The following is a 25369-nucleotide window of genomic DNA, read 5'->3' on the forward strand; positions in this document are numbered from 1 at the left end:
CCCTTCTTTAACATACAGTGCTACTCCACCTCCAATTCATCCCTCCCTGTCCTTTCTAGAAAGTTTATATCCAGGAATAACAGTGCCCCACTGGTTCTCACTGTTCCATCATGTTTCCATTACGCTTACAATATTTATGTTTTCATCAGCAACCAAGCACTCCAGCTTGCCCATCTTGGCTCAGAGGCTTCTGGCACTGGCATATAAGCACCTATACACTGAATCTCTTACCTGGTGTGTGCTCTCTTTCTTTTGGCCATTTGAGCTCTTTGACCAGCCAGCACATCCTTCTGTGCTCTTTATATCGTTCTACTCTGTTTCCTCCTGTTTTATCTGAAGCATTTACACCCCCCGCACCTTAAAGGAACGGCATTTGCCGAACCAGATACTGCTCAGCTCCTGTTGGCTATCTCCCAGGCATCATTTTAAAAGCTGCTCTACAGCCTCTTTGATTTTAAGCGCCAGCAATCTGGTTCCAGCTTGGTTCAAGTGAAGCACGTCTTTATCATACAGGCTCATCTTGCCCCAAAATGTATTTTGGAGTTAAGCAATAAAGGATAATTGAAAAAAACATGTCCTCTGAACTAGGCAGGGGTAAGCAGCTCAGTTCGAGCCCAGCTCAATAGGTTCGAAGTCGAACCAGACCGGTCTCGGCGAGTCAGAGTTTGAACCAAACCGAGCCGGCTCAGAGCCCCACTGCTAAAGGGGAATCCCCCCACAACCCTGGAGGAGTAGGCAGCGCTGGCAGTGACCCAGTTTGGGACTTCCTCAGCCCAGTTCGGGCCCCTGCGCATGCATGGAGACCATTTTACTTACCTTCATGCATGTGCAGAGGCCATTTTACTGACCATGCAATATGCATGGTCACCAGGCCCTGCACACTCTGGGGAAGGCCGGCAGATTTGGGGGGGGGGAGCTGCCACCACCACAGTGCAGCTGCTGCCGGCACTTGTAAGTAGTTGCTTACCCCCCTCCCACCTGCTGTACCTTTAGGGAAACCCCCACCCTTGTAAAAAGGGTATCCTAGCCAGATTCCCCCTTACCAGTAGGGCTCCAAGCTCTTTCAAACCACCTCAGTTTGAACTCGAACCAGGTCCAGTTCAAGTGGGCACAAAACTCAGGTTTGAGCAAGCAAAACTGGTTTTGTGCCTAGAGCTAGGATAAGATAACTTGCAATTTCCATTTTGCTGTGTGGCTGGAAAGAGATAAACAAATTTGACTGTAATCTATGCTTATTTGCTGTTTAAAATGCAATGTAAAACAAGTCACAAAATACAGTGCATTATATTCAATAACTTTATTTTATTGAACAGAAATTTGGTATAGAGCTAACAGAAAATAAATATTGAATGCAACACTTAGAATTTCCAGTGTACTTTAATCCAAAGGCAAAAGCCAACATATGCTCAGTCCAGATGCAACTGGAAACCATGGTTTGCCAGTAGGAGAATGAGACTTTGCAAGCCATGGGTTTGTGCATTCCCTGCTCCTCCTTTTTCAAGGGAACAAAACTAGATTGGAAGCTACTTTAATCGTTGTTTTCTCTACATGCAGTTTGAATAAGCCACAGTTCTGAGCAGGAATGTGGTTGGTTCAAACTGAAAGCAGAAACTTTCACTCTCCTTTCACATGCTTAAGAGAAAGAGGCTTTCTAGACAGCAGTAAAACACACTACAAACCGAGCTTGTGAATCAAGCTTAGAGGGAATTCAGACCCTCCTGCAGACTGCCGCTGTCTTTTCTTCTGGTATCTGACATGGAGGTCACATGGGAAGAAAACTCCCAACGTTCTTTACTCTGCTTCCCCTGCTGACCAGCTCTTGCTTTTCGTGATTAATTCAGTTCTCCCCCTGCCCCAGCAAAAAAAAAAATGTTCAAAAAGGGTTGAGTTAATCATGAAAAGCAAGAGCATTTTTGTAAATCACAAAAATCCAGTAGGGGGTGCAACACAAATTGCACCAGGAGTGTTCTTCCCAATTCTCTGTCAGATCCCAGAGGACAAGAAGAACCTGTGGGAGTGGATTCTCCATAGGTTCCCAGGCCACAAGTTCTGTTTATAGCATATTTTACTGTTGTCTAGACTCTAGAAAGCCTTTGAGAGAGAAGAACATAGAAGGTTGTGGCCGACAGGAACTTGTTCCCATAGGAGCAATCTGTGGCTTTCTGTTATGTCTGAACCCAGCTGTAGCAATGTTCAACTAAAGAGTTAAACTGAAGCTGTTGCATAAATTACATTCGTTTCACTTGGTCTCCCTCGTAAGTAACCATGTTTTCAAGGCTATCCTGCAACTCATAACCATAGCAAAATATGTCTGTTTTTTCTTTGTTTAAACATAGTCATTCTAAATACAGGCATAATAATGCATATACTTGGATTCTTTTTAGGTTCAACAAATTTGTCAGAAAACATATAGTTAAACTTAAAAACTTCACATTAATTTTTTTAAAAAACATTTCTTTTGTACTGTGCTTCACAACTAGCCTTCTGTGAAAACTTAATCTGAATACACTAATGTGGAAATAAATTCCAGCTATTTCAATGGGACTTCCTTCCAGTAAACATGCTTAGCACTGGAGCTTTAGTTATTTAACAAAACCAACTTATGCAACCGGTATAAGAAGGCACTTTTCCCTCTTGCATCTTGAAGTTCAGACTGGTCAATGAGAAGGTTGGACGCCAGCTAATGAGGGAGGGGGGTGGTGGAGGGGAAAAAACCAGAAAGATTTGACACAGTACTAAAACAATATTAACAAGAAGTTCTGGTAAGAACTAATCTGCCTACTTGCCTTTCACTATAATTTTAATTGATAATTACCATCTTCACATTAGCACACTTCTACCTAAAACATTCACGTGTCCACCATATTTAACACGGGTGGATGACATCACATACAATGCTATTGAGGTGTCCCTATGTGTCACTGTAACTGTATTAAATTTGGTCAAAATCAGTAAGACGGTTCACAAGTTAGCCCACTTGCACCTTAAATGTTCATGCGTCCGCCATCTTGAATTTGGGTAGATGACATCATCACAAACTACACCTTTGAGGTGTCCCTATTTATCCCTACAATGGTACCGAATTTGGTTCAAATTGGTCCAGGCATTTCAAAGTTGATAGAGGGACACACACAAACAGCTGGGTGATCTCATAAGCTGACTTCCCTTTCCCACCTTAGTACAGCAAGTAGTGAATTTTGTTTTGTTAAGAAAACGACTGTATTTACCTGAATACAAGGCTAGTTTTTATCCAAGTTTTTTAATATTGGAAATCAGGAGGTCTTTTTAAATTCAGAATCCTGTTCCTTTCAGTAAATGCAGTATAACCTGTATTTAACCTCTGCTTTTAAAAGAGAGTAGTCTTAAATAGGGGTGTGCACAGAACCGCGGAGCTGCGGTCCGGCACTGGGGTGGGGGATTCCAATACGGATGGGGGGGGCTTTACTTACCCCTCCCAACAAAGGCGCCGTATTTCGTTGAGCTATCGGGCGGCAGGATACCTCCCTCGGCTTGGCTTTTGAGCAGGCAAAGGGGCGGCAGGGAGTTATCCTGCCGCCCGTTTTCAATGGAAGACCTGGCAAGAAGGGGGCGGCAGGGGGATTGGGGGCAGCAGGGGGCTTGAAGGGGGCGGCCGCCAGCCAAGCGGGGTTTTGAAGGGGGCGGCAGGGAGCTATCCTGCCACCCGATTCTTACTTCTTAAGGAGCCAAGCGGGGATTGAAGTGGGCGGCAGGGAGGTATCCAGTGTATACACTATACACTGACTTGAACATACATTATATAGGCAAGTGGAATATAAATTTTGGGATAAATAAAAATATTCAAGACTTGCATCACTTTTGAGCCCCCAAACCAAACAAAACCCACCAATCATGCATGCTGGCCTGGCAGGCAAAGAGATGACATTTATTCAACTCCCACTAGGGGCACCCAGATTGGGTAGGGGGCTAGTGGGCTATGTTTGACATGATGCCCTACAAATTCCGAAGATTTGGATTTCTTCTCATAGTCCTTAATTTTTGACAGCAGATCTTACCTGATTCCATTCATACGGCTTTGCATAAAAGACAGGAGAAATTACTTCACGAGGCTTTGATTTGCAAATCAGTCTGAGGGAGAAAATAATCATGACTAACACAAAGCAATAAGGATATGCATCTCTTTATACTGCAGAGTCATTACATCTCGCTATGTATTCTCAAAGGGCACTTTCGTTGACAAGAATACAAAGCTTTTTCTTGTAGGCCTGGGATGGAAATTCCTAACTGAAAACCTTTCCTCAAAATTTCAGGGAAGATGAAACTCCTCAGTTTTCACATGTGAAATTCATTGGTATCATCAGTGCTTAAAAAAAAACCCAAACACACCCCCACCCTCCCACCCACAAACCCATGACACTATGGGATGATATACCATGGTTCTGTGGTCTTCTGGGTAAACACAATGGAAGGAGTGCTGATGCTGCTCATGCTGCTTTTGTTTTTTGTCCCCTCACCCCCACTCCAAATTTACCCCCTTCCTCACTGAAAAGCCTCTCCCCCTCATTTGTGCCTGAATGCAAGCAGAGGCAAAACTGGGAGTGGTGGTGGGGATTTCTGCACAGCCCTAATTTACAGACTAGATTAACCTCCTAGACCAGGGATGGGCAAACCTGGCCCTCCAGCTGTTGCTGATCTACAACTCCTATCTTCCCCAGGCACATTACGGCTGGGGATGATGGCAGTTGTAGTTCAACAACAGCTGGATGGCCAAGTTTGCCCACCACTGTCTTAGACAGCAGTTTTGGAATCTCTTTCTGGAAGACTTTTTTTTAAAAAGGATGAACAGGCATTTTTTGAGGAGGAGCAAAATCTATATAATTAATTCCCTTAGCCGGCCGAGGGAAGAGGAGAGGGGGAAGAAAGTGGCGGTGGCGGCAGAGGGGGGGGGAAATCAGCAGCGGCGGGAGAGAAAAGCGGCAGTGGAGGCAGGCGGGGGGGAGAAAAGTGGCAGCGGCGGGCAGAGGGGGGAGAGAAAAGCTGCAGTGGGTGGGCAGATGCAGGGAGAGAAAAGCGGTGGCAGGCGGACAGGAGAGAGAGAAAACTGGCCATGGTGGGGCCCTTTTTGGCCGCCCACCACCCGATGAGTCTATATGTGGGGGGAGGAACGGGAGTGGGGGGGAGGGCTAGAGAGCGCGAGGCTGGAGGGAAGGGGAAGAGAAGAGAGACCGGGGCAGGAGGAACAGAGAGGGGGAAACAGCCGGCCCCAAAGCACCATACAGATGCTCTATGCAGGTTTGGCTAGTAAAGATTATTTGTCTTGTGATGGAGAAGTTTGACAAAATGGCCCAACTTTATCCATGCAGACCCTGATGGACTTCATCTAATGCTCTAAGCTGTAAACACCTGCCTCAGTCACTTGGCTGGATATGTAGGACTGTAGAGCCAGAACTTATCTGAACTAACGTCAGCTCTAAAACAAGATATTGCACACTCAAATGTTCCTAATAGATGCTAGCCTGTATCACTCAAATTATAAAGGGGGAAGGTCTATTTTAAGCATTCCCTGAAAAAATGATGTGAGTCTGCTGAATGGGTTGAATAAGTAGCGGGATAGTACTACTTTCATTGGGCTTTATTTTTATACTTTTACTGGCCTGGTATGGTTTGCATCTATTTTATTATTTTAGGAGAAAAAAGCATATACAAGTTAATACATAGGAGGAAAAGAAGAATTAATTCCTTAATATTAATACAGGAGCAAAAATATAGCATTGGTAGAATTCTCATTTGCCTTGAAAACCTATTGTCAGCACCCAATTCTTAACAGGAGCTATATTCTGAATTGAGCAAAGTAGTGCAGAAACGTAATGGAAAAATATTTCATTTCCAGCCAAATGAAACGCATTTGAAAGAAACCCATGGCCAGAGGAAGTGAAGAAGGGCTTCTTGGACAAAGAAAAGGAAGAACACACATTTGCCAGTATCTTCACTTACTGAGGGGAAGCAACAACAGGTTGCTTACCTGTAACTCTGGTTCTTCTAGTGGTCATCACACACTTCTGGACTGCTCGCATGCATAGAGACCATGTCAGAGTCTTCCAAGCTCCATCTCCTGTTTTGGGGAGGAAACCCTGCCCCAAGTCGCTATATGTGGCTGTGCCTCTCCTCATCCCTTCAGTCACAGAGTCCGCCTTCAGTAGACCCAGTGGGTAGGGATGTACACGGAACCAGCTGGCCCGGTTTTGATTAGTTAGGACCGGACTCAAACCCGACCAGGGCAGTTTGGTCTAGCACCAACTCGAATCCCCCTCCCCCCGGCTCGGTTCGGTCCAGGGGGGCTCGTTAACTTTTTTCTTTTCAATTTTTTTTACCTTCTCCTCCTCAGGGGAGTTCCTGGAAGCGGTGGTGGGGTCCATGGAGGTTCCCCCTCCCCCCACCGGCTCTCCGTATGGCCCCCTCCACCGGTTTGGCCGGCTCTCGGCCTTCTCCTCTCGTTTGGGCAGTATAAAAATATGTTAAATAAATAAATAAATAGCTGAAGCTAGACTGAAGAGCAGGCTCTGCCGAATGCTGTGTCCTTACATGCCCTGGCAACAATGCCATAGTGCTGAATGAAGGAGTGTGGTGACACCCATGTGGCAGCCTGACAGACAGTCTCTCGGTATTGGCACATTTGACGGACCTGGCTTTGGTACCTGAGTCAAAGAAGTATTTTGTGGATCCTGATGGAGCCTATAAAGAGGTGTAACCTTCATTTTCTTTTTTCGGGGATTCTTTTTCAAGTTCTGTCCCTGGAGGTTGTTTCATTTTAGGGATTTGTGGCAAGTGTTGACCTGCAGACAAGGTGGGTGTTTCTTAACCACCTCCTTCTTTGCATTTTTAGGACCACTGCTGCAGGGGCTTTCAATGCAGGAATCAGTGCCAAAGTTTAAGGGACCGGAGAGGTCGATCCCGACCCTGATGTAGAAGGGGTGGTCATGAGCAACAACAAGGGCATTGCTGTAGCAGCCAAATCCACCAACATCGAAGTCTTAGGTGCTGTAGGAGATGGGCCCAACGGAATCTTTGGCAATTTAGGAGTCGACGAGGTAGCATCCGACTCTGAAGCGGGAACTTGTTGGCTAGATATTTTTGAGGTGTTTTTAGAAGATAATTCTTCAGAAGAACATTGCATTCCCACAACACGGAGTGAAGTCAAGAAGCTCTGTTTTTCCTTGCCTGCTTTGTAAACTTTGGGCAACGGGAGCAGGTATTAACTATGTGGGACTCCCCAAGACAGAGCAAACGTTTACTATGTGTGTCTGAAGATGGTAGTTTAGCTCTGCAATGGACACACTTTTAAAAATTCATTGTGCCTGGCATGGATTGCAAGCAAGGCCTCAGCGTTTCACATGGGAGTGGGGCGAGGGGAGGAGATAAACCATGAAGGGGAAACAAATGAAACTACCTGATAAAACAAAGGTTTAAAAGGGTTGAAAAAGGAGATAGAAGAGAAAATGGCAAGAGAAATTATTAAACAAGCTTTCTTTTCTACTTGCAGCTTGCAGGTAGAAGGCTGTAAGTCAACTGAAGTGCGGTTGACAAAAGACTGAGGTGATGGAGGAGGGGCGCAGCCACATACAGGGGGTGGGGGAAGGGTTCCCGCCAAAAGCAGGAGATGAAGCTTGGAAGGTCTCCGCACATGTGCCATGCCCAGAAGTGTAAAAGACGGAAACCATCTTGAAGAAATGAGATATGCAAAGGAGAGAAGCTAAGCTGGTGGACAAACAGGCCCCTGCTCTTTCAAACTGCCAACCCTAGCTTAACTGCGAAGAGGCTCAAAGACAAGAAAGCAGCCTTGTTGGGAATTTATTAAGGTCGTTCTGACAAGACAAGCGTTTAAACATCACACTCTGTCAGTCTGCCAGTGCTAATGTTTGCACTGGCTGGGTATGCACATGTACGAGCATGTATTCATCTATAGATATAATCCTAGCTATTTTTAGAACATTTTGTCATGTGCGACAACCTGATTACTACATCTCCTGTCTCCCTGAGCTGTGCAAAGCACGGCAGCAATACACTTTAATTCATTCTGTCTAGACAAGTTTTTCAAATACACAGCTTCCTCTTAAGCAGCGATGACATATGGTAAATACAATTAACTTAAACTGCAGAGGAGAACTCTGCACAAATTGCCCTGAATGCATAAGGATACATCTAGGTTCTTTTACTTTGTGACTCTCTTCAGACTTTTAGTGTTGCACATTTCCACAAGCTCAGTGTGCATAACCACATTTAAAGATCAAGTCGAATGGGGGAGAAGGGCAGAACGTCAGGCTGCTTACCTGTAACTTGGGTTCTTCTAGTGGTCATCTGTGCTCTTACATGATTGGGCTTTGCGCCTGCACAGAGACTTCTGCGTTATTCCAAGTTAATTTCCTGGTAGCTCCACCCCTTTCTGGTGACATCATAGCCTTCTTCAGTTTTTGAGTCCAGTAACCTTGAGAACTAAAGAGGGGAGGTCGGGTGGGCATATAAGAGCACAGACGACCCCTAGAAGTGATAATGAATTGTTTAATCCAGGCCTACAAATAAGTATATAAAAGTGTGTATCAAAGTATAATTCAGGAAAGTTTGGTTCATATCCCTAATGGAGTATAGAGCCAGCAGGTGATTCAGAGTTGAGAAGCCTCTCGCTAACAGAGGCCAGAGTTAAGAGCAAGAGGCCCCCCTCTCAAGAATGTGGGTTGAGAGGCCCACCAGAGATAACAGGTACCAGGAATGGTCAAACACAGGCCATTAGCTGAATTCCTCAGTCAGCAGAAAGAGGGTCTTGCTGGCACGAAGAGATACCATAGGGATTAAAGTTGTCATAGAAGCCAGGTAGTAATTCATCTTCTCAGGCTCTAGATGACACCTCTGGAATGTGTAAGTTTGATAATTAATGACGTGTATTAATCGCTTTGTTGATATGCTTGTATGTTTGAAACCTATAAAAACCCACTGTATGACTCGGGGCGCAGTATCAGACAGATGCTCTCTGATGATACTCGTGCCTTTCATGACATGAAATAAAAGCGCTTTCTTTGAGCAACGCACCCTTGTTGTTTGACTCCATTCAGTTAAGGCAACAAGTATATTGGCGAGAATTGAACCTAATCCTCTTTGGTTCTGGCAAGACGCCCCATTCTCTATCCAGGTGATAGAAGGATGAAAGCCAGTGGCTGAATCAAACAGGAAGGCTAGATTCTAGAGGGTTTTTTCCCCGCAACATAAGTACCCAAGTTACAGATAAGCAACCCAACGTTCTTCGGTGTGGTCTCTGTGCTTTACACGACGGGGCACATAGCAAGCTGCACCCATGCCCAGAGCTTAACTGGAGATGGGAGTTCAGGCAAAGAGCGACTGTATTACTGCCATACCAAATGCTGCATTTTTGTGGGAGTGCACATCCAGCGCACAGTGCTGAATAAAGGAGTGTGGGGATGCCCAGGTTGCTGCTTGGCAGATGACGTCCATACAAACAGCCCTGTCGAATGTCATGGAGATTGCTACCACTCTAGTGGAATGAACTCTTATGGGAGCAAGTAAGTCCTTCTCGGTAAGTTGATAGCAAAAGATGGTAGTTTTGACTATCCATCCGGATATGGATTGGGCAGAAGCTCAGCCACCCTTGTTGGGGCCTGAACGCGTAATGAAAAGTAACTAACTAGAACGCAAGATAGAGGTGCGGTGAACATAAAAAGGGCCCTGCGAACATCAAATGTATGAAGATGTCACTGTGCATTGTCCACAGGATCAGGAAAGAAGACTTATAAGGTAAGTGGTTGAGACTGATGGAAGGAGTAGAAAACCTTTGGCCAGAACCTGATGTCGGGGCGGAGCACCACTTTGTCCTTATGGAAGACAAAGTAAGGGGAGCCGACTCGTAATGCTCGTAGTTCGCTTACCCATCTCACAGACATGATGGCCACTAAGAACGCTACTTTGCAGGCGAGAAGATCCCATGAGATTGTCTGCAAAGGTTCAAAGGGATGTTTCATGAGACAAGTAAGGGTGGGGAACCAGGGCCTCCTGGGCCACCAAGGGGCGATCAGGATGCACTCCACCTGATTGTGTTGAATTTTGCATAGCACTTGAGGTAGAAGAAGAAGAATGGGGGGAAACAGATACATTGTCTGATTCCCCCGGGATGTGGCGAGGGCCATGACCTGCCCTGGAGAGGTAGAGTGAGCACTGAACATTCAGGTGGGACGCGAAGTGGTCCACCTCTGGGTGGAACTAGCATAAAAAGATGGATTGGGCAACATCTAGGTTCATTTGCCACTTGTGAGAGTCCATGCTCACTCTGCTGAGAGCGTCGGCCTGGAAGTTTGGCTGTTCCTTTGATGTGTACTGCTATAGAAGTGATGTTGTGGTCTATGCACCAGGACCAAAGGTCGAGATATAGGTAGAGTAGGCTGAGGGAGCCTGTGCCACCTTTCCTGTTTAGGTAGGCTTTCACAGTAGTGCTGTCAGTCTGTACAGTCAATATGGTATGATGCAGGAGCGGCAAGAAACCCTTGAGCGCTCTGAAAATTGCCAAAAGTTCTAGGTAATTTATGTGATGTGTATACTCTTCTGTACTCCAGAGACCTGTATGGAAAGACTTAGGATGCGAGTCCCCCAGCCGATTTCTGAGGCATCCGTAGTGAGGATGTGTTGTAGCTGTGAAGCTGTGAAGCATGGAACGGGGAACCCACGGAGAGGTTGGAGGTATCCGTCCACCAAAGGAGCAACTAGCAGACTATGGCAGGTACTGTGAGCCATTGAGATTGATGGTCTGTGTGGGGGTGGATGTTGTGCAGGAATAAACTTTGAAGGAGCCTGGATCGAAGGCAGGTGTGTTGGAGATTATGTGCCGTAGAAGCCTTACAGCCGAGAAGTTGTTGATTGACCTGGGCTCTGCGACGGTGGACAGAGTAACCATTTGCTAGAGAGAAGCAATTTGATTCTGTGGTCTGGTAGATAAAGCATGGCTTGAGTGGAATCGAACAGGAGACCTAGGAATTCTATATGCTTGGTGGGTACCAGTTTGGATTTGTCATAATTGATTTGGAGGCCTAGATCGTTCAAGAGACCAGTCATGGTGGCGAGGACATGGAGGATGGCCTGGGGCATACCAGATAACAAAAGCCAGTCTTCCAGATATGGTAAGATCTGGATGCCTTGTCCTTGCAAGAAGGCCACCACTGGTGCCATGCATTTGGTACAGACCCTTGGGGCTGATGCAAGACCAAAGGGGAGGGCCCTGAATTGGTAGGTCTTATTTCCAATTTTGAAGCATAGAAAATAACAGTGTTGGGGACAGATGGTGACTTCATAATACGCGTCCTTGAGGTCTTACAAGACAAACCACGTGGAGGACGAGGATAGTTGTAATGGTGAGTATCCAGAAGTGTTTGTAAATGATGCAGCAGTTGAGGTTTCTTGGATTTAGAATGGGATGGAGGCTTCCATCATGTGTGGGGATGGTGAAGTATGGAGAGTGGAACCCTCCCTGAGGAGGGGTTGAAAACTGGTTCTATTGCTTGTTTGTCGGGCAGCGAAGCCACTTCCGCTAGTAAGGTAGGGGTGGCTTTGGTGGTTACTGGTTGATTGAATAGGGGTATAGATGAAAATTCCAGCATGTACCCAATTCTTATGAGGACCCACAAGTCTGATGTGATGGCCTCCCATGCCAAAAGGTAGGGAGACAGACAGGTACCCCATGGGCGCTGGATGGGAGAGTCACTGCTTTTTGGGGAAGGTGGCAGGCTGTCTGGACTTGTTGGGTGGTGTATGCTGCATGGTGTACGAAGGTCATTTCCCGTAGGATTAAAATGCTGGTGTGCGAAAGGAGCAATCATCCTGGTAGTACTGGGTGGAGGGTCTCTGGAATGGAGTATGACTCCATCTGGCTGATTTCTACTGCCTAGGCATGGGCAGTTGGTAGCTCATGGAACAAGTTGTGTTGCGGGTGCTGAATCTTTTGCAATGTTTCATCCATTTTTTCTCCAAATAGGGCATTGCCATCAAAAAGCACGTCCTCAATATGGAATCAAGCATCATAAGCTAGGCCAGAAAAGAACAACCATGCATGGCAACAGATGGCCTATGAGGTAGCCATGACCTTAGAGGCACATTCTGCCAAGTGTTCGGCGGAATATAGTTCCTGTTTAACTGGTTGCACTGCCTCCTTGAAGAGTCTTAGCCGGCTCTTTCTTATCTGAAGTAGATGGTCTAGGAAGGAGGCTAGGCACTCTCAGAAGAAATGATTGTAGCATGTTTTATAAGCCTGATACTTAACCAGTTTGAAGTGCAAGGCAGAGATGGAGTAGAGGCGTCCGCCAAAAATGTCCAGTTTCCCACACTCCCTCTCTGGAGGTTTGGAGATGAAGCAAGCCCTTTCTTAGATATGGAAGACTCCACTACCACAGAATCAGGGGTAGGGTGGTGTTGTAGAATGTTTCCTGCTTGATCATCCTCCACATGTACTCTATAAAATGTTTCTTCAATTTCGTTGAAGTAACGAAGATGGTCACGCCCAGCAGGTCTTGGCGATATCCATGAAGACAGCATTCATGGCGATATAGGTGCCCTTGTGTCAGCTTCTATGAGGTCAAATAGCAGGTCTGGTTCCGCCTTACTTTGCTAGGTCAAGGGTATGCCTAGGGAAGTGGTCATGAGGGATATATATTCTGCATAGGTCTTATAGTCCTCTGAAGACGAACCTGGCATTGAGTTGGTTATGAAGTCAATGGGGGAAGAGGCCAAGGATGTGGCACGGATGATTGGGCATCACCATCTTCATCGTGATCCTGTCCTGAGGTGTCCTCAGCGCTCGGAGGGAGTTGTGCCTCTAGTGTGTCTGGTTGGAACGGATTTAAATTAGTGGCTGTATTAGTTGGATGATCAGGATGAGCTTGAGAGAGATCTTGAATTTGAGGATCAAAGATGAAGACATTTTTGTGGCCGTGGCTTTAGGCTTAGGCTGGCATGGAGGCTGTCGAGGAACAGCCGTAGGTGGTGGCATAGTCTGTTTAGGTACTCAAGGAGGAGCCGAGGTGGTGCATTGTGGAGAGCCATCTCTATAAAGTCCATGATAGTTCCATTGGTCCAGCTGGGATTGAGAAAGCCGGTAAGCTCGTTCAGTGTGAGCGCAATGCCACTGGGAGGTGTCATAAGGGTTGAGGTCCCAAGAGTATGAAGCCATGGTGTCGTAGGACCTATACGCTGGTCGTTTGTCCCAGTTAGCATAATGAAGGTCAATATGGCGAGAGTCGGTGGCTAGCACAGGCCCACGAAGAGTTTGGGTGTGGGTTCCTAGGGGAAAATGTTTCGAATTCAGCTTCCAAGTCCTCTTCGACTGGAAAGGGTTCTTCATACCCATGGTTGTCCTCTGAGACAGTCTTGTGATCTTACTGGCTGCCAGCTTTGAAATTGTCCTTCTGCTCAAAAAACCTATCCTTTGTATCGAGCGGCTCTTCGGTATCAAGGCCCTGCTGTTTGGATTCAAGGAGATCAGTGGTCAGCGTCGAGTGTTGCTCAAGGGGTGCTTCATGGTGATGAGATAGCTTGTACTTCTTTTTGGGCTTGTGGAGGGCAGAAGCCTCTGAGGAGGGTTTCGGGCACTTAAGAGGCTTGGGCTTGGTTGAATCGCCTCCTTCCTCTTCTTCTGCTACTTTGCGGATGCGGCCGAAGCGTTCGAGCCCAATGATGGCGGGGCTGCAGATAGGGTACCTGAACTAGCAGAGGGTGCCGAGTCAGGCACCATGGGAGCCACAGGCCCTGAGAGCCGCAAAGAGGTGCCTAGGCTGGGTGAACTGGTGGTGGCTGAGGCAAGAGGCTGTGAGACTGAGGGACGCGTGGTCAGAGTGGTAGCGGTCTGCATGGTTAGGAAGGCGGAAGCTGCTTGGGATGACTGAAGGGCTCGCTCCTAGAGCCAAGATCATAGACGGGAGGCCCGGTTCTTTCTGGCCTGTTCTGTGAACTTGGCGCAATATGTGCAGGTCTCAACTTTATGGGCCTCGCCCAAGGCAGGTGGGAAATGTGTAGCAAATCAAACCGCTAATGCAAAGAGTGGAGAAATGAAATAATAATATGATGAAAACTAGAGGTTGGGAATAGGAAGGAAAGGAGTAAAAAACTTTCTTTTTTTTTAGCAGCTCGGAGCAACTCATGGTCAATGTCAGTTGTCGGCAGACGAGAAAAGACTGAAGGAGAGAGACTATGATGTCATTGGAGAGGGGAGGAACTACTAACCATCTGGAAGGAAATTAGCTTAAAGTAACTCCAAAGTCTCTGTGCAGGCGCAAAACCCAATCATGTAAAGCACAGAGACCACACTGAAGAAACATGCTCTCTCTCTACGATTATTCCAGTCCAGTCCAAACAGAGGGCTGTTTTAACTTCTGGAATATACTGAGGCTCAGAGTTCCAAAGGTGAGGGAGTGGCCACTGAGAACTGGGAGTGGCCACTGAGAATTGAGCTACATGTGCTTCTGTAGCTCATTTTAGAGTATGGAAAGGACATCCAGCAGCAAGGTGGATGGACTCGATAACGACAGCAATGAATGCACCATTGAGAGACCTTAAAGGCCACTAAGAGTCGACACCAACTTGGCGGCACTCAATCAATCAAAGAGTCATTAAGAGGTTTTGATTACAGAGACTGCAATGAGTATAAAGAGGGAGTCTCTAAGATAGGGATGGTCAACTGGTGGGTTGTGGGTGGGTTGTGCTCTTATGAACATTCAGCAATTTGTAGGTGGGGCGTTATTGGGGGAAAAGAATTAAATCCTTCTCGCTCTTTAGTTGTAAGTCCTGAGCAACACTGCTCCTTCCCCACCCTGCAACTCCTTCCCCACCCTACACACACACACACACACACACACACACACACACACACACGGGTTTAAAAACTAAATCTAGTTTGCCCACTTAGTAACAAGGCGACAAAAGCAAGGGAGTTGATGGAAATGTGACGTTGTCCAAATTACACAGATGGTTAAGCATAAAAATGAACTTTAAGGCAACTTCCTATGCTGTTTTAAACAGAGTCAGGTCATTGGACCATCTAGTTCAGTATTGTCTACCCCAGGGATTCTCAACGTTGGGTCTCCAAATGTTTTTGGGACTTCAACTCCCATAATCCCCAGCAGCCTTTGGCTGGGGATTCTGGGAGTTGAAGTCCAATAACATCTGGGGACCCAACATTGAGAATCCTTGGTCTACAACGACTGGCAGTGGCTCTCCATTGTTTCCGGCAGGAATCTCTCTTAGCCCTACTTATTTATGTATTTTTCTATGTAAACCACTTTGAGAACTTTGGTTGAAGAGTGGTATATAACTATCCGTAGCAGTTGTACTTGGAGATGCTGCCAAGGACTGAACCTCGGACTTCTGCATGCAAAGAAGATGCTCTACCACTGAGCTACTGCCATGTCCCTAAGGGGAATATTATATAATAGTGACCCACTGAAATGCAAACCTAGGCAAACCCTGCTTAGCAAAGGAGGCGATTCATACTCACTACCGCAAGATTGGCTCTCTACCCACATTTCAAACAGAGAAAAGGAGGAATCATTTACTTTAAAAGCTTCTGACGAGCCGCATTCTGTAGCTGGGCAATTCTCTCCTGGCCAATACGTAGCAGGCCATTTGAGCCATCACAGACTAATTTGTTGATGGCAGTCCTCAGAATGTTTATCTGTAAAGAAAGTAGCGACATCTGATAACTGGAGGACTGGAAACAAATTAATTGATTTGACTGAGTGCAAATTAAAGATTCTTTAAAAGGATAGTCCGGATTTTAATCAAACTACTGACTTGACGAAACATAAACAGATTTAAATGAAAGCTGTCAATTACTGTAAGAAATACATGTGCTAATCATCTATCTTTTAACATTTAAATAAATGTTAATGTAACAGAAGTCTCAATAATGGTGTATGTGAGAACTAGAAATGTGGATTTCCCATAAAATATGAGCAACACTCAAGAATAAAACAATAAGACTCAACTCCAAGTTTTCACCCAACTCCAAGTGAATATGTTTGGAAAGCATGTGTAAAAGTCAGGGTGCCACAACAAAAAAGGCCCCGTCCCTGCTGAAGGTACCCTGAGCAAGTTCTGATAATCTCAGTATACTTCTTGGTTGGCTTCTTTTTAACAAATCTAACTGTAGTCATCAATAGCATGCAACATTCTCATCTTTTGTTATAATGAGAAGAACTGACACGTCTTACCTGTGTTAAATCATCCACATCAATCTGTACATCAAATGCAAGCTCCATGTCATGGTCTGGAAAGATTGGGGTTCTCAGGGTACGGTTGCATCCCAAACCACAAAGCACACCAATATATCGCCTCCTGCTTTCATCAACCCTAGAAAAATTGAAAGGGAGGGGCCATAGTTCAATGGCAGAGTATATGCTTTACATTTCAGAAGGTCCTAATTTCAATCCCTCACATTCTTTTAATTAAATATTGTTTAAATAGTTTTAACATTAGGGTTTTTTAAAAAATTAAGTTGTAATTTTTTAACTTTTTCTATTATCATTTATTTTGTTTTAACTAAGGTTTTAACATTTTCTCTTTGTTTTGCTTTGTTGTAAACCACCCAGAGATGAAAGTTTTGGGTGGTATAAAAAATAAAATAAATTCTTGATTGGGGCTAGGGGAAAACCCTGCCTGAGACCCTGGAGAACTGCTATCAATCAGTGCAGATGATACGGAACTAAATTGACCAATGGCCTGATTCAGTATAAGGCAGCTTCAGTTGTTCAGTTGTTCAGCCAGGATGACAAGCTTTTAATGACCGAGCAAAAGAACAAGGCTACTTTGCAAGATGTAACCAAAGAAACAAAGATGGAGAAGGGTCTGGAAACTGAGTCCCACAAGGAATAGTTGCAGGTGCAGGAGGTTATTCACACATGGCTTTATGCCTCGGGGTATCTGAAGAGCGAATCTGCTTCACAGCAGATTCGCAAGATGTTTACTTCAGGAGATTAAATTGACAGTTCACATAGCTGTTGGTTCCTTGCCGGACTCCCCCCGGCAGATCTTTTTCCTGTGCATTCGCACCTACCTGGTCCGGGTTTTCCTTCCAACCAGTCAGAAATCACACCACAGAGGAAGAGGCAAGAGAGCTTTTAAAAAATAATTTGACAGCTAAGAGCACAAGACCAGCACAACGAGTTGCCAAACAGCTGGCTCAAACAGCAGGATGCTTAACTCTTGCCTTTGTGAGTGACTGCCTTCACTCACATAATGTTTATCTTTCCCCTCCACACCTAATAGAATAATCTTAGACAACAAAGGGTTCAGGTTACATCCATTCTACATATCTAAAGCCTATGTAAAACATAGCAAGACACGCATTTTACAGTCTGTGCTTGTGTTTAACTCAGGCATTTCTCCCTCCTCCTCCCCCAGCATTTCCCCCCTCCCCCTCCCTCAACACAGTATCAGCCAATCTGCAACAACACCCCACCCCCAGCGCTTACAATTGCAAACCACTTAGAGCAGACCATATCCAAAACAGCTGCCAAACTCCCCTTCACTGAGTTTTGAAAAACGCCGATTTATTGGCCTGAGCTGGTCTTGTGGTAGCAAGCATGACTTGTCCCCATAGCTAAGCAGGGTCTGCCCTGGTTGCATCTGAATGGGAGACTTGATGTGTGATCACTGCAAGGTATTCCCCTCAGGGGATGAAGCCGCTCTGGGAAGAGCAGAAGGTTACCATTCGGGGGGAAACAAAGTCCTGGAGGCTTTTCACATAGGGCTTTTATTTTGAACTAGTATTTTTAAGCCCATTATGATAACGGGCGCTAGCTTTCTATCCCGTCTTTTCTGTCTGTCTCTCTCTCTCTTTCTGTCTCTTTTTTTCCCCCTTGTCCCCTCTCTCTTTTTGTTTTTTTGTTTTTTTTGTTGTTGTTGTCTCTGTTTTTGTTCTTCCTTATTTTGCTTTTACTTTTTGGGGGTGTGTGTGTGTGGATGAATAACAGCCAAAATGACCCATGAGAAGGTGGCCGCCCCCGCCTATCGCCCTCCCGCGCACCCAGCTGCCGGAGCCCACCTTACCCGCTCCAGCCCGAAGGAGAAGAGAGGAACTCGGGAACAGAGCTACTCTCTGTGTTAAGCTGCTGCCCATACTGTCGCAATAGACGCAATAGGCGTCCTTTGCGTCCATAGCGGCAGTTTGAGCAGTGACTTAGCACAGAGAGGAGCTCTGCTTGTGAGCTCCTCTCTTTTCCCTCGGGCTGGAGCGGGTAAGGTGGTCTTCGGCAGCTGGGTGGGCGGGAGGGTGATAGGCGGGGGCGGCGACCTTCTCATGGGCCATTTTGGCCCTTAATCTTTTTTGGGGGGGAGCGGGGAAGGTGATTTTGGGCAGCTGGGAGGGCGGGTGAGCAGGCGGGGGCGGCGGCTGTGAGGGGGCGGGGGCCTCGTTGGCGGCTTCGCCGCCACCTCGCCCAGCTTCCCTGTCCCCCGTCTCGGTCTTCCCCCGCCACCATTGCCCTCACCTTTTTCAGGGCGGCTGCTTCTGGTTGCCTCGGCCTCCTCTCGCCGTGCCTCGGCCACTTTCCCCCGCCGCCACACACCGGCTAATGGCCGCCCGTGGCTGTGGGACACTGGTGTCTGTGGTCCTGTGTCCCTTGTGCTCTTCTGGGCCTGCGCTTCGCGCAGGCCCAGAACAGCCCAGGGAGGCAGGGACGCAGATCCCCAACGTTCCAAAGCCATGGCCACTCACTTAGCCTTTTATTATATAGGATCCACTCTTGATTGGAGTGTGCCAGTCCACATATTAGCTGGATCTACCCCAAGGTCCCTGCAGGCTATCAGGGACCAGGACAAACAAGACTTTGTTTTTCTCCCGAATGGAGGCTGTGAATTCTGGCTTAGCCCGAAGTATGTCCAGTTTTTAAAAAATCCTCTAGTTTCAGAGGCCTTTGGGGGGAAAACCCAAGGGCTTTTGTTTCATTCCATTCCCATCTCAAGGAATCTGCCCTTTGCCTTCATAAAAAAGGATAAAGCACTCCCTACTTTTATGCCCAACCCTTTAGGTCTCAATGAATGGCTTAAGCAAGAGCTTTCAAATTGGGCAAAGATGTACAACAGGATGGCAAGACTCTGTGTATTTATTTTGAAGCAAATCAGTCAATCCACTGATTTTTAATGATTTTTTAAAACTTTTAAAACTTGAAAAACATTTCCTAAGTGGCTTATTTCATGGCCAAAAATTACAAAAAACTTCTGCAACTGAACCCCTGGACCACCCTTCTGCCCTATGTGGAGAAACCTGCCCTTTGCCTCTATAGAAAAGGGTAAAGGACTCCATTTTCTGCCCACACCTTTAGATCTACTAGAATGGCTAGGCCTAGGGCTTTGAAGTTGGGCACAGATGTACAACAGGATGGCAGGACTCTTGTATTTTTTATTTTATTTTTTAAAAAATCAGTCAATCCTGGAACTATTAACATCCAAGTGAACAATGAGTTGAAATTACCAGGGAGCATAAGGCGGGGGCCATAAGGCCATTAGGTCCAGGTTCTAAAATTACCTAGCTGCACCCCTGGTCCCCGTTATTGTCATCTTCCACCCATCACCATCAGTGTTTCCTCTAACAGGGATTCCCAGATGTTGTTGACTACAACTCCCATAATCCCCAAGTAAAATCCATTGCAGCTGGGGATTCTGGGAACTGTAGTCAACATCTGGGAATCCCTGTTAGAGGGAACACTGATCACCATGATCATTCATTTTATTTATTACATTTATAGACCACCTAACACCCAAGTCTCAAGGCAGCGTATACACAGCTTAACGCAATACAACTCAATAAAAGCAATTAGAACAATTTTAAAATCCTAAAACTTAAAAGATTTTTAAGTTTGTGCACAGCCGCCAAACAAGCTGGTGGCAGCCGTAACAGAACCTCCCCATGTGATCTCAGTAAGCAGCAGGGCTCATGACAAAAAAGGTGATCTCTTAAATACGCCTTGACTCTTAAACAAGCCATTGCATTTATAGGCAATAACCAGCACTTTGTATTTTGTTCAACACGGTTTGTTGATATAGATCTTGCCTTCCTACAGAAGTATTCAGGAGAGCTTATATAATAAGAAGAGATATTACAGTGAACATGTAGACCACCACCACAAGTCAACCCCTGCTAACTGGGCAAAGAAGCACCTTTTTAAAAAGTGACCCTAAAGTGCTGATCCTATTCAATGCAGCACAGCATCCTCCCAGTGGTTTTTTCCGGCATCTCCTTTATGTATCTTTTAAAGTTGTGAGCCCTTTTGAGACAAGGAACCATGTACTTATTTCTTTGCTGTTAGCTGCAGGGGCATAACTATAATAGGGCAAGGGGAGACTGTTGTCTGGGGGCCCACTGCCTTGGGGGGGGGCAGAGGCAAGTCACATGACTGACTCCCCCAGCCGCGCACCCACCCAGGCTTCCTTCAGTTGTATTCATCCTCCAAAATTGATGTGAGTGTTAAGACCTGGAGCTACCAGAACAGCATGTCTTTCTCTAGTACCATTAAGTGACTTGCATCATCTACAATTTACAAAACCTTGAAAAAAATAATTTAGGATGATGTTCTATTGTGGCACATAGGTTATCTAGATCTATATTCAGCCTCATTTAAGATTCCTTTACTTCATGAGCTGAGCGTCGGGGGGCAGGGGGCATTTTAAAATCTTGTCTCTGGGCCCACTCCAACCGTGCTACGCCCCTATAGAATTTTTTTAAAAAAATTATTTTCTGCTGTGAAGCAGTATCCTCTATAATAAAACCCTTGGTGTCCGTCCGTGGATGGACACCAAGCGTGTGTCCGCGCCTCCCTGGCCTGTTCTGCGCATGCGCGGAGCGCATGCGCAGAACAGAGCGAGGGAGACACGACCACTGGCACCCAGTGGCCATCTTGGGCGGCCAGAAGCGGCCGCCCCGAAGAAGCCGGGTGAGCGGCACCGGGGGACACTGGCCGCCGCCGCCTTGGCCAGAGGACACGCCGCGGCGACAAGGGAGAGGCCCCGGGCAGCCGAGGGCCCGGCCGGAGCCGCGGGCGGCGGCGGTGGGCCTGCTGGAGCCGCGGCGGCGGTGGGTGGTGGGCCCGTCGGAGCCCTGGGTGGCCGGCCCAGCCGGAGACACGGGCTGCGGTGGGTGGCAGCCGAAGAAAAGTAAAAGTAAAAATGCTGCCGCCGCCGCCGAAGTCCCACCCTCCCTCCCTCCCAACTTCCGAAACCACCTTACCCCGCCCGTTGAGCAAAGGATGACCTAAATTGAAGAGGGAGAGAGGAGCTCGCAAGCAGTGCTCCTCCCTCTGCAAAGGCTCTGCCCGAACTGGCGCTTGGGGCCGAAAGGACGCAAGAGGCGTCCTTTCCGCCCCAAGCGCCAGTTCGGAAAGAGGCTTTGCAGAGGGAGGAGCACTGCTTGCGAGCTCCTCTCTCCCTCTTCAATTTAGGTCATCCTTTGCTCAACTGTCACGGGCGGGGTAAGGTGGTTTCGGAAGTTAGGAGGGAGGGAGGGTGGGACTTCGGCGGCAGCGTCGTAGTCAGTATTTTAAAAAAAAAAAACAGTAAAGGGGAGAGGAAAAGGCTAGCGCCCGTTATTATAACGGGCTTCAAAATACTAGTGTAAATAATAATAGATACCACCAGCATCACAGTTTCAAACGATACAGCATTTTCTTTTTAAAATACCAGTCAATGCCTTGAATTGGGCTAGTGTAATGCAACATGCAACCCTTAATTTTAAAAAAGGTGCTGCATATTCTGTCCAGGGGAGAATAAAGAAAGCGGTACAGGCACCTGTTAAAGTGATTACTAGGTTATCACTCTGAAATGAATACATACCTGAGATCTATAACTGGAGCAAACAGCATACTAAGTAATGCTGGGAGTCCAGGAATGTGTGGCATTAGAGAAGTCTCCCTTAGCAACATTGTGGATCCTGTCAACAACAGTAAAAACTGGTATTTGTTAGGAGCACAGTAACTTTACCAATTCAATCTAAGGTGGCAAACAAAAACAGAAAGCCACTATAAATAACACAGCAACTGGCAGACATCTAGACTACATCCAGACTCACCCAACCCTATGCTGATGTGCCAGATGTACAAGGAGAGGGGAGTAATTTTCAATGACCCCACCCTTCCCTCTGCAGTCACCTGTGCCTCTCAAAACTATGACCCCGAGGGTTCTCCAATTCTCAAGGAAGTAATTTTGGCAGTCACAGGCAGCTGCAGAAGCAGGGTGGAAATCACGGAAAAACGGCACGCCACTGGCTCCTCGCATGATACAAAAACCTGGCAACATGCGAGGTTTTAACACAGGGTTAGTCTGGATGTCAGTCACGGTTTGCTAATGCGTACTTTAAAAGTTGATAGATTTTTACAAGTATTTACCTGTTGTATTTATTGATACGGAGGCAGCAATCAACATTTGCTGAAATAAATCCTCAGGGGCATCTATAACAACAACAGAGTTTACACTCTCCTTCTCTACTGAGACAGTTCTAAAGGGAAGAAAAAAAGGACCAGCAGACTTAATAGTTGGTCTATACACCTGGTTTCAGAGAATTCCTAATATGAAACAGAAGAAAATTAGGGTTGCAAAGCTTAGCTGGTTAAATTAATTCAATTTATTTTTTAGAGTCAACTAATGGTGCAGCAAGGAAATGACTTGATTAGCAAGCCAAAGGTCGCTGGTTCGAATCCCCGCTGGTATGTTTCCCAGACTATGGGAAACACCTATATTGGGCAGCAGTGATATAGGAAGATGCTGATAGGCATTATCTCATACTAAGCAGGAGGAGGCAATGGTAAACCTCTCCTGCATTCTACCAAAGACAACCACAGGGCTCTGTGGTCACCAGGAGCCGACACCGACTCAACGGCACACTTTATTGTTTAAAAGCCATCTTTCCTTCCCAAGAGAAGTCCTAAAAGCAGCCAACAATAACACACAATTCTAGGAAGCACAATACAAATTTATTGCTTTCCAGTGCAAATTATGAAAACAAAAACATAATTATCAACACACAAAACTGACTGAAGCTAAGTTCTTAACAAGACAATATTAACAATGTTGTGAATGATTTTGCTGCTACTAACACAACTGCACCACTTTTCTGACATTTTAACATGGTGAACTCACTAAGCAGTGTCAGATGGGGCCATTTTCACCTGCAAATCTTAAATGAGCACACGGCCCACAATGCATGGCAATGCTCCATCCCTACCTGAACTTGGAGATTCTGGTCACACTGCTGAATTCCAAAATATAAGGGTTAAATGGGCCAAAAAGTGTTGCCTTTAAAAACAAGAGCAGAAGGTACAACATTCTAATTAGTAAGCTTCTAAATTTCTCCTGGTAAAATAAGAGTCCTTCATTTTATTAGTAAGGCACACCCCACATTTGGAGGATGAGAAGAGGAAAGGAACAGGCAGGAAAAATTTTCTATGAGTGGTAGAACCCACTGCTCTTGCAACAAAATATTGCATGTGGGGATTGAATGGAGTTCTCTACAGCCCCCTTCCTTTCCGCTATTCATGGCACATGAACATTGCTGCAGCTCCCCTGTAGCAGAAAGAGGTTTAAAGCCTTTGTCAGAGAACGCTCCCGCGAGGGGAAGGAAAAATGTTCAATCATCCCTGCTGAGCTTTTAGGCAAAGGCTATTCCTAAAACTTTCCTTTATTTTTGGTAGGTTCAAAAATGACTACCACCACCACCCCTCTTTTCAACAGAGCTTGACCCTTCCTGGACTTGGGGTTCAATTCCCAGGGAAAATTCTCTTCCTTTGCTATTGAAGAAGTACACAAAAATCTTCCATGTGCAAGCCTACACATGGTAAGATAACTGGTAGTTTGCTGAATGTCTGAGGATGTGCTTGCACCAGAGTAAGACCCCTGCTTTTCTGAGTTAAAAACCCAATCCGAGAGACTTGTAAAAGAAAAGAACAAAAAGAAAACAGCTTTATTCAAGTACCACAGACTGCTTCCATCTGAGGCTTTCTCAGCTTTTCGTTACAGGTAAAAATACTCAGTAGGTTACAAGAATACTTCAAAAAGCACCCCAAATGATGTTGGGGCAGCACGCTTTAAAAATCGTGGTTACCGCCTGGTGTGATGACTGGTTGGGCCCTGGAGTTCACCAGCCTGTCAGTCAGGAGAGGGTTCACTTCCAGTTAACTCTTTAGGGGAGGGGTGGCTGATCACCACAGGAAAATTCCAGACATCAGCCATTGTGTAGAAGGCATTTTCATAGAAATAAAATTGGCTGACATGACGTGCAGCACAACACCCTTGTTACTAGAAGACAAGCCCTGGTGAGGTTGCACAAGGGGGCACTGCCCAAAATGTTGCACAGACCCTTGCACTACAGAATTTCTAAGCTCACCTTGCAGTTTGGTGCACTAAACCTACTGGCTGAATAGTTCTCCAGCAACATCTGAATCAGATTCTCCTCTTCTTCTTGTGAACTATTCTGAAGAGTTTCGGCTCCTTCCGCTTTTCTCTCTTCTGGCTTTGAACACAGCTCCTTGAGACTTTCATTGCTTAGCTAGGAGGAAAAAGAAATTTTTAAAAAAGGTTTGGAGGGACGAAGGGGATGGGGAATGAAAAAGGAATGTTGGACTTAAGTGTGGACATTTGTTCACTACAGTGGATGTACAGCAGGGCTGCACAACTTTGGCAACTTAAAGCCCTGGCAAACTAAGCACAAATCCATAAGATGTGCGTCCCCCAAACAGACCAGACACAAGGAGTGGCTGTTAAAGGAGACAAGCTTCACAGAGCACCGAAATAACTTTTAAAAAGAAACCTCTGTGGCCATATGAGGCCAAAGGAGGCGGGGGAGGGAGCATGTCAGTAAATCAAAACACAAGAGGCAAAAGAAGGAAATAGACAGATAAATGAAAATCAAAGATAGGGGTCAAATCCTAATAATTAACAGAAAAATTGTTCACAGAACAGCGGCAAAGCTGGAGAAGACAGCTGGAGATGTAGGTGCTGTGGTGGTCGACGAAAGTCTGAGCAAGTGTGGTAGTCTGTCAGATGTGGGGAGCCAGGTTTCCTGCTCTTTAAAGCTCTAGAAGTATCCAGATGGTGGCTCTGTGCAGGCACAAACCCATGTGTGATGCACAGAGACCACGGAGAAGAGCCATAAGCAATGAGGGCTACAAGGGACGAATATATCCACTCATGTCAGTTGCAAGAGCCCTTGGCAGAGCCTTTTCAGTTAGTGTACCCATACCATAGAACTAGGAGGGCTGCTTGGCCCCCTCACTGATGGCTTTCCAGCACCTGGCAAGTTTTATTTTGGTTTTGGTCATTTCACCAGACATTTTATGTACAACGATAATCGCTCTTGTGTTAAAAC

The 25369-nt window shown here is 46.1% G+C and overlaps 1 protein-coding gene across 2 annotated transcripts in view; it reads right to left on the minus strand.

Moving 5' to 3' along the window:
• Positions 1-1282: 1282 nt before the first annotated feature.
• The window catches only part of TDRD9 (tudor domain containing 9), a 99105-nt gene continuing 75018 nt past the window's right edge, over positions 1283-25369 (minus strand). For both annotated transcript variants that reach the window (XM_053282528.1, XM_053282525.1), the window contains 8 exons: positions 24389-24550; positions 23231-23301; positions 22395-22504; positions 21844-21940; positions 16230-16368; positions 15573-15691; positions 4035-4107; positions 1283-2680 (listed from right to left, as the gene is read on the minus strand). In XM_053282528.1, the coding sequence (XP_053138503.1) occupies positions 2579-2680; positions 4035-4107; positions 15573-15691; positions 16230-16368; positions 21844-21940; positions 22395-22504; positions 23231-23301; positions 24389-24550 (873 nt within the window). In that variant the 3' untranslated portion in view covers positions 1283-2578. The remainder of the gene's footprint in view (positions 2681-4034; positions 4108-15572; positions 15692-16229; positions 16369-21843; positions 21941-22394; positions 22505-23230; positions 23302-24388; positions 24551-25369) is intronic.

Source organism: Hemicordylus capensis, chromosome 1 (genome assembly GCF_027244095.1).
Source record: "Hemicordylus capensis ecotype Gifberg chromosome 1, rHemCap1.1.pri, whole genome shotgun sequence".
Classification (NCBI taxonomy): domain Eukaryota; kingdom Metazoa; phylum Chordata; class Lepidosauria; order Squamata; family Cordylidae; genus Hemicordylus; species Hemicordylus capensis.